A 9,630-nucleotide genomic window follows, 5' to 3' on the forward strand; every position below is an offset into this window, starting at 1 on the left:
CTCACCAGCGACAGACGTGCTCTGTGATTGGACCAGAAACCCGGAAGTACTTCCTATGGAGCGCTTGTCAACACAACATGGCTGGATTACAGAAGGGACACGGCGGCTGTTATTAGGACACATTCAAGGGGAAACGTCCGTCTGATTGTCATAAGAGAGTATAAACTCCAGAGAGTTGGACTACTGTTAAACGCGGGGCTTGTTCCATGTGAAGACAGAATCATGCACAAGCTCACAAGGGCGACGCTGGCCTTAAACGGACTTGGCCGGTGTTTTATTGCAGAAAAGCATTTATCTGCTATAAAAATCACCAGCCGAGGATTAGTGAGTACAGAACATGAGGATGGCAAGAATGAGGTTTATGATGTTATTATATCCGGGGGAGGAATGGTTGGATCTGCAATGGCATGTTCCCTAGGTGAGTGATGCCCCACCTACCACATTTTGATGTATGACTTCAGCTATTATGAACCAGAAAATTTAAATAAAAAAAAAAAACACAGTGTTATCAGGACCTTGAGTTTGTGTTGATTACTCTAATGAATAAAATATAAAAACTTAAGATGTTATGCAATGGGGGGAAAAAACATGTAGAGTACAATTTTATGATACCAGAAATTAGGGCCATGACCAGAGGCCCCACGATGCAATGTTTTCACCATACATAAGTCACAATACAATATTGTTTATTACCTTTTTTCGGCTGCAATTTTTTTTGGGAAAACATTGTCCACATTTGTTTCATCTAATAAGATACATTTTTCAGTTTTTTCATCTCATTTAAGTCATTTTTTATTTTATTGTTAAATTTATAAACCTTATAAGGAAGAAATTCAATACTTTTTATTGCAGCAAAATGTATCTAGCTGACTGAAAAAGCAATTGATTTATTTTAGTAAGGTACCAAAAGTTTTCTTTGTATTTGTAATATTGATCATTTATATAATTAAAAATCAATACTTGGAATCCGTGTAATTATATTATATATTATATACGATATTGCCACACACAAATATCGCAATACTATGCTGTGTCAATTTTTTTCCTCCCATCCCTAACAGAAACACCTGCAAAGACTTAAACCTGTCTGTGCTGCTATTTTTATACAATATTTACCTTATATTTTCACAGGCATGGATCCTAATTTGGTGGGTAAGAAGATTCTCCTGCTTGAAGCGGGCAACAAGAAAGTGATGGACAAGGTCCCAGAGACCTACAGCACCAGAGTCAGCTCCATCAGTCCAGGCTCTGCCACCCTCCTCAGTGGTACACTATTATACAACCCGATACACAAAAACATCAATGTCAAATGGGTTTTATACTGTATTTATATTATATATATATAATTTGCTGTGATCCTTTTGAAAGGCTTTGTACATTTAAAAAGAGCAGTGTCACAACAGACTGTAAAAAAGTTATTTCTGTAGCGATTAGCTCACTTCCTGTGAGCAGCTTGTGGTGCTAGTCACATAAATGGCTCCCACAAAGTAAGCAAGGGATCAGACAGTGTCCAGTCACCTGGGCTTAACCAGGATCATATCTGACCTTATTTGTCCCACTGTAACTTTAGCCTGGCTTAATAGACTTGTCTTTGGAGCATGTAATGTTACATGTCATAAATCTGCTATCTTAGCACTGGGATCAAATACAAATGACTGAACTGTAAAAATATTAATTCTATGGGCTGAAAATGGCCATCAGTCCACACCTGTGCATTTTTATCTATTTTTATTTAATTGAATAAAGCATTGCGCAGTTCACTATGAAAAGGACAGTAGGGAATAAAATGGAATGCATTTTCGGTATCATTTAGACAACATAAAGGACAGAGCTGCTTTTCTTCTTCTAGATTAACACACCATCCTGTTTGAAAAGTAAAACTAATATTGCAAATGTTTTAAATTTTGTTGTGTACACACAGGTATTGGAGCATGGGAACACATCACAAAGATGAGGTGCAAGCCCTATAAAAGGATGCAGGTATGTTGATTCTCAGTTCTCTATTACATCAAATTGCTTTTTTTTGTGGGGAAGTGCCCGGTGGCTCAGTTGGTAGAGCAGGCGCCCCATGTACAGAAGCTGTAACCCTGCCACAGCGGCCGCAGGTTCAAGTCCGGCCTCAGCCCTTTGCTGCATATCATCCCCTCTCTCTCTCTTCCTTTCACGCTACATCTGTCCTACCTAATAAAGGCAATAAAAGCCCCCCAAAAAATCTTTAAAAACAAAATTAGCTTTTTTGGTGTGACACAAGGACACAGTGCCTGTCGTCTTACTGCTGCGTCAGAAGTTCTGAAAAGTATGATTTCAAGACAAACAAAAATAAGTGGAGCATGCAGCAGTGCAGAGCATTTCATCCTTCTGTAACTGGAGATTTTCCTTCATATGTTCTCCAGACATTCTAATTTACAGAGCTACGGTATGTATTTCTGTCATCCATCCATCACGGCACCATACAATTTGTGGAGAGAAAAAGCTGTACCGCTCAGCCTCTACTCAGTCATTCAGATTAATGAACAAGCAACACAATGCCGCATCATATAATCATGTATATGCTATGTAATTGTTCACATAAAAATGGCAAACAAGGGTTTCGTGTAACATACATTTTGTTCATTCCTTTGTGCAATATGCGCATTTTCAGTAGGTTGTGTGGTACAAGGAATGGCCGAAGATCACAAGGTATATTTAAAAAAGGACATCTCCTGGCATTTTCAAAGCACTGGATGGCTCTTTGACCGTGCAAGTTTTATTTATTAAAGCCATGTTTTTTATGAGGAGTAAATCATTTTGACGTTTTCAAATTGGTACCCGTTTCCCACATCTTATAATTATGAAGATTCATGTGAACAACGGGAAGAAGATGAAAGATTAGGAGAGTGGTTGTTTGCTGCAGAGTAGAACTCGCTTTACGGCTGTGGGTGCAGGCTCAGTCCTTCTTGTAAGATGTGGTCGGTGTGTACCAAACACCCGACCGCAGGGTTTCTCTCTGGGCCTAAGATGTCATCATGCAGTGCCTTACAGTGATTATGGTAGTGTACCTCTCCCATTATACCTTCACTCTGCTACCACTGTTTTGGCTTGTTTGCTGATTGAATCTCAATCATATACATCTCAGCACTGGAAACTATGTACTGCAGGTCAGCTCTAAATAACATTCTTTCCGTGCAGTAAAATGCTCTTTCACCTTAAATGTCCATTAAGCATTGAGGGTTTGGATTTGAAACGGAAAGCAAGGCGTCTTTTTGCCCACATTTTTCTCTATAAAGTTGCAAGGAAGTGTATTGTTTAAATCTGCAAGTATGTAGTAGCTGATTCTACCCCAACGCTGCATCATTTCACTACACATTAAACAAAACCAAAACAATTTTTGGGCTGGTCTCAGTAAATCTTTCCTCCCAACCACTTATCACAAGTTGCAAACCCACTGCCATTAGTGGTTTTCTGTAGGGTATATCCCCCTACTTTATGGCACGTTGGAAAAAAGTAGTGCAACAGCATATTACTGCAGAATGATGGGGTTTGTCACCATAGTTGCAACCCAGGAGAGGATTAACCTTGTACAAACACTTTTCACCCCCTCATGTTTAACTCAAACAGTACTTTCAGGGTTGGAATTACAGTAACCTAGAACTATACCTCATTCTGCCACTTTTTGGTTGCGGATAAATATTGACTCACTCTTTATGTTCACAAACATGTCATTTGTTATTTGTGTTTCCAAGAAAATGTTTGCGAAAAATCCACATCACAACATGTCATTCACCTCAGAGAACTCCATTAAGCTGAAGTCAGCCGAGCCGCCACAGGAGTGTTGGTGACCCTCATGGCTCCGGGTTTGATGTATGGAAGGCTGTGCCAACCTCCGACAGCAGCTAACAACTTTGATGTGTTCAGCTCAATGAAGCGCCATTTCTCTGCCCGGCTATATATAGGGAGAGGGGATGCATTTAAGGATAGACTTGTGGACCGCAGGCATAATGAGTCTCTCATTTAGGTTTGGGATGCCTGCTCGGATGCCCTGATCACATTCGATAAGGAGAACCTGCAGGACGAGATGGCATACATCGTGGAGAACGATATCGTTGTGGCTGCGCTCACTAAACAGCTGGACAGCCTGTCCGGTAAGCACAGCTTTTATGGCGAAAACATGAAGCCCCACACAGTAAGCAGCAGTGCTCTGAGAGACCTCTTCATTCCTGTTCCATCTTCCTAATGGACGCTGAGTCTGGCAGCTAATGCCACCACATTTATTCCATCCTGTCCCCAGGTTTTGTTTATTTGTACTCTCTCCCGGTGACTGTTTTTAAAAGACAAGTCAAGCCCTTGGAGCCGCTCGTGTTTTTCCTGCAATTTCAATCAAAACCTCACATTTTGGGAACTGCCGGCCCCCGGCACCCTGTAAGGACACGTGAAGTGGTCCAGTGACCTATTTAAAGCAGCCATGTGCTCCCAAGCTCCACCACCTCTTAAGACGCTAAAGCGCTGACAGAGTATAGTGCTCTATTGACATTAGACCAACTTTTGTGAGGTTCACAAATAAAACTCCGCTCCTGCTATGTGCTTGACAGTTAAAGTGGCATATTTATAAACAGTTTTCAACATTTTGCACCAAACAACGGATGTGTGGTTGCAGCACGTTTTTTGCCTCATGTGCCTCCCATTTGTCCGCATCTCTCTCTCTCTCTCTCTCTCTCTCTCTCTCTCTCTCTGTCTCCCTCTCCCCTCTCATTTTAGCCGTGGTGTTGTTATGCTCAAGATGCCGTACATGAAAAGTGCGCTCCACGCCAGCTGGTTTCAATGTAACCCTGCTCTCCAATCGCTCCAAACCCATATTTGACATTCATGTTCAGGGAACCAGTAGCCGTTCAGTGGATGGGTTCCCGCTCCAAGTCGGCGTGAGCCAGCAAGCTCAGGATCCTTTCATGTTCTGGATGTCCAGCTGCTGATATTTTAGGAAGAGGGGGACGTGTCAGTGCAAAATCTGACAAGCTGGCAGCGTGTGCAAAGTGTGGCGTGGTGTTCTTGTAGATAAACACTATTAGTTAGTGCGATGTGGCAGGCCAAGACCATTAAGAAGATTGTCAAATGTAAACGTTTTCAGCTACCATATGCCAGGGAGGAAAACCAGTGGTGTTTTATGAGGTGTTTTATAGATGTTCCATGCTCTGGCTTCAGGGAAACCATCCTCTCGTTTTGGCGGAAAAAGTCCCAAAGCATTTAGTGTAATGATACATGCACAGATGGACAAGTATTGATCCCTTTGTTGTGAGAGTCACACCAGTTGCAGTTTTATTTTAGGAACCGCTGTTATTCTCTTTTCTCTTGCTTTTATAGTCACAAGTTTAATGTCTTTGTTGTTTGTCAGATAACGTGCAAGTTAAATACAGGTCCAAGGTGGTGAAGTTCACGTGGCCCATGCCCCACCAATCAGTAGACTCCATCCCATGGGTCAAGGTCATGTTGGCCAGCGGAGAGACTGTGCAGACCAAGCTGTTGGTTAGTTTGATTCCATCCTTGTAAACTGTAGTTATTCGTCTGTTGTTGTCTTTTTGTCTTTGACTGTTTTCCTTTTCCTCATTTGTTTTTCAGATCGGTGCAGACGGACCAAACTCAATGGTGAGGCGGGCATTGGGGATACCAACAGTCAAGTGGAATTATGACCAATCTGCTGTGGTTGCTGTGCTGCACCTATCAGAGGTAAATTTCACAATCAACCAGAGGTGGGATTAAATCATTGTTTTTAAAGTCACAAATAAGTCTTAAGTCTTTACACTCATGTCAAAAGTCAAGACTGACAAGTCCTAACATTTGAGTTTTGAGTCTTAGATGAATCACAATGACCTATTCACTAACTGTAACTCCAAGTTGAATCTAAAATGATCACATTTGTTACTTGAGTTAAGCCCCATACACACTGTGCCATTTTAAACTGTCTCAGATGAAAGATGACCATCGTGGCAGAAACATCGCGATATTTTGTTGCAAAAATCTCAAGTCTGCAGGAGGCTTAAAACATAAAACGCTGGTCCTACTTCGCACAGTGAAACAGGTGCAAGGACGGCCGTTTGTCAACGACAGCATAGAATAAATATCTGACAGTGTCATCTATTTGGGATCAGATTCTCGCGGTCGACAGCTGTTACGACCTTCGTTTACTAACCAGCCAACAGAAATGCTGATGCCGCTAAATGCTAATAGATGCTAATACTTACCTCGAGCTCTCGTTGCAACACTGGCGTGCCGAGTTGGCCTTTTTCCCCACAGCCATGACCGCGTCCGCATCCTCTTCCTCCTCCTCTTCTCTACATTTTTCCAGACACACATAAACAACGCTACAGTGATGGCTCGATTGGTTTTACATTTTTCTCGCTACAGCGGCGTAGATAGATGACGCACGCCGGCGACCCTCTGTTCATGCGTATTGACGTCGATGGACGTAGGTCGTAGCCTAAGATTCAGCATATGATATCATTGCATAGTCTGCGCACATCAAACTTAATGTCATATCCAAGTTTATTCAGATCCATGATCCTTGCACTAAACTTTTAAGATTGCTAAAATCTCACAGTCTGTGTCCGTGTCTTTGTTCTGCACTCAACACATACATTCAGTGTAATTCTTGATATTTCCATGTGTTCTGTGCATCACTGCCAGCATATTGTACTCTTAATTTGTACACTCAGATATTTAAACAAGTATCATCGGCTGTTACTGTGTGAATCTACTGTGTAGAGTTTTTTTATTATGATAGTAATTTTAATGTCACATCTGACAACAACACACCCACCCAGAAGTACCCTTTATAATGTATTGTTTTTATGTGCAATATGTGTAATTAAAATGTATGCCATATGATGCCGCAGTACTAGAGTATAATATTTAATTTAATTTGATTGATTTGCTGTCAGCCCACAGAGAACAATGTCGCATGGCAGAGGTTCCTCCCAACAGGACCCATTGCAATGTTACCGGTAATGTATCTGCATTATTTAATGCAGCATTTTTTCTCGCAAAGGATCTGTGCGACTATTCAATAATGCTTTTACATCAATGCTCTCGTCACTGTAGCTGTCGGACACAGAGAGCTCTCTGGTGTGGTCAACCAGCCATCGGCTGGCGGAGGAGCTGCTGGAGCTGGATGAGGAGAGCTTTGTTGATGCCATCAACTCTGCCTTTGTAAGTGTTACTCTAATCCTTAAACTGCTGATGTATTCATAGTCAGATTTCACATCTGTCAGAAAGATGTCGCAACATTTCTCTATTTGTGTGCAATGTACTGTTTGTGGAAGGGTTTTCCATAGTCACACTTATGTGTTAAGCTCTTTTTTTGTGTCTCGTTCAAACAATGCTGTCATTGTTTTGCCCAAACTTTAAACAATACTAATATTTCACAAAGAGAATGAGATACCTATCCATTCTTTTTTTTTATAAGTTTGGAGAAACTCCTTTTTCCCAAGCTGGCTATTTTTACTGAGCCTGCTGATGGACGGGGTCACCACGGTTGAGTCACGTTTGGTTTCAGGCCTGGTTTGCTAATTAAACCTGTGGTCTCCCAATGTCGACCATTACTGCATGGAATGTTTTTCAAACAGAGCTAATTCAACTGCATAGCCTGGCCGGCATCTTCTTTTAATTAGCCCAGCTCCCGAAGCCCTGCCAAACCAGTTAGTTAGGGAGGGGAAAAAAGAGCACTTTCGCTGGCCTGGAGTTCAGCTTTGCTCCTATGTCAGCTAATTTCTTTGTCCACTCAAAGGGATAATGTCTGTTTTCTCTCTCTTCTGGTCATTTTTCATTCCCTGCGAATATGTCTCTGTCTTCTCGCCTGTCTGTGTGTGCACAAATAGTGGAGTAATGAGAACCAGTCAGAGATGATTGAGACGGCTGGCTCTTTGTTCCGCGGCGCCCTGGCGGCCATCATGCCGTCTGCAGGCTCACCTCGACAGCTTCCACCAAGTGTGGCGGGGATCGGCCCAAAGACCAGGGTCATGTTTCCTCTGGGCGTCGGTCATGCATCAGAATATGTCCGGCACCGGGTAGCTCTCATTGGGTAAGAGAGTCATAGTGAAAGCAATGGCCTGGACATTTTGTAAGTGAAGTAACCAATTGAAAAAGTCTTAAAAATTAGCTTGTCAACCAGGCTTTTTGAACTGATGTAGTACTTCATATGAAAGTGAATGGTTTTGATCTTGCGCTGGGCATAAAATAGCATACTGTGAATGGAATGCATATGGACAGAGAGGGTTATGTTATATCTTTGCAGGGACGCGGCCCATCGTGTCCATCCTCTGGCGGGTCAGGGAGCCAACCTGGGCTTCGGGGATGTGGCTTGCCTCACACAGCTCCTGAGCCAGGCAGCCTTTGACGGGAAGGACCTGGGTCAGTGAGAGCTCCAAACAGACAGGAGCGCTGCAACTATAGCACAGTGGTTTCCCCTAAGCTCTTTTCCATATCCCCAACTCAAACGCACTCTGTTGATCTGAATTATAAAAAGCATCAGCTTTTCCGGCAACATTTATTTGATGTTTTTTTCTGTCCCTTCTGCCAGGAACTATATGTAAGATGCTTTTCATAAAAAATTAAATCCTGTTATGAGATATTGTTTATTTTTTCCACTGTTAAATGTTCTGAGGTCAAAATAGCGCCAGTGACTTAATGTAGAAAACGTGACAGACCTACACAAGCTTAATGTCCTCATTTAGTCTTTGTTTGTTTGTGCAGGAGCAATGCAGCACCTGTTAGAATATGAAACTGAACGCCAGCGACACAATCTGCCCATGATGGCCGCCATCGACCTCATGAAGCGCCTTTACTCCACTAACGCCGCTCCTGTTGTCCTCCTACGCACCTTCGGTCTGCAGGCCACCAACATGCTCCCAGCGCTTAAAGTAAGCTCCCTCTCTTCTACCGCCAAACATATCCTCCCAGAGAACCTGGCCATCACTCAGATAATATCAACCACCTGTCAACCGTAAGCTCCGCCTCCACCCTGACCCCACCCTCCACCCTCTTTTCTGATTACACGGAGCTTTACTTTAGCGGTGTCTATAATTTCCAGGGTTCTGAACCTACTACTATGGCATCTAAGTTTAGCCCCAAATTTAGTGTTACCAAAAGTGTGTGGGTGGGGTGCAGGGCTGGCTCTGGGGCAGCGGACAGCGGTGTTGGCTTGTGTTTTCACACCCCTTTTATTACCGACCACTCATGCGAAATGGCTTTATTCCTACTAAGTGATTCAGACCAACACAACTGGAGCTGGTTGTAAATGCAGTTCAGTATGGAGGCACAAAAGTTAAACGTGACATTTTTTTTCCATATTAAATGTGTGAGTTCACTGGTTTACAGGTCTTGTATAGAGGTCTGAAGTGCCACGCACTCGTTACAGGCTTCTAGTAAGCGTAATTTAAAGGTTACCGAGTTGATGTCTTTTTGCCTTTGCAGGAGCAGATCATGGCATTTGCGAGCAAGTGATGCATCCGTTGTGCAAGGTCATTGGTGGATCTTCAAAGACTGTAAAAGTTGTGAATGTAAAATAATAAATATATATTTTCCCCCTTTGGGTTTTTTGTCCTTGTGTGTGTTATGTTGCAAAATGAATCCACATCAAAAACATGACATTGTAACTGTTCAAAG

General features: G+C 42.5%; 1 protein-coding gene across 1 annotated transcript; it reads left to right on the forward strand.

Moving 5' to 3' along the window:
* Nucleotides 1-66: 66 nt before the first annotated feature.
* On the forward strand, nucleotides 67-9,555 carry coq6 (coenzyme Q6 monooxygenase). Its single transcript, XM_042501182.1, has 12 exons — nucleotides 67-418; nucleotides 1,132-1,266; nucleotides 1,922-1,980; nucleotides 3,995-4,121; nucleotides 5,366-5,496; nucleotides 5,590-5,697; nucleotides 6,909-6,971; nucleotides 7,069-7,176; nucleotides 7,845-8,047; nucleotides 8,261-8,376; nucleotides 8,719-8,885; nucleotides 9,439-9,555. The coding sequence occupies exons 1-12, from the start codon at nucleotides 223-225 to the stop codon at nucleotides 9,466-9,468; spliced, it is 1,443 nt and encodes a 480-aa protein (XP_042357116.1). The 5' UTR covers nucleotides 67-222; the 3' UTR covers nucleotides 9,469-9,555.
* The last annotated feature ends 75 nt before the right edge of the window (nucleotides 9,556-9,630 follow it).

The sequence above is a fragment of the Plectropomus leopardus genome, chromosome 14 (genome assembly GCF_008729295.1).
Source record: "Plectropomus leopardus isolate mb chromosome 14, YSFRI_Pleo_2.0, whole genome shotgun sequence".
NCBI classification, from domain to species: Eukaryota; Metazoa; Chordata; class Actinopteri; order Perciformes; family Serranidae; genus Plectropomus; species Plectropomus leopardus.

What these genes read in the sequence shown, in the direction of transcription:
- coq6 (XM_042501182.1), top strand. Translation starts at nt 223, where the DNA reads ATGCACAAGCTCACAAGGGCGACGCTGGCCTTAAACGGACTTGGCCGG. An exon ending in ATGCCATCAACTCTGCCTTT is followed by an intron (nt 7,177 to 7,844) that starts GTAAGTGTTACT and finishes GTGCACAAATAG; the next exon opens with TGGAGTAATGAGAACCAGTC. An exon ending in CTTTGACGGGAAGGACCTGG is followed by an intron (nt 8,377 to 8,718) that starts GTCAGTGAGAGC and finishes TTGTTTGTGCAG; the next exon opens with GAGCAATGCAGCACCTGTTA.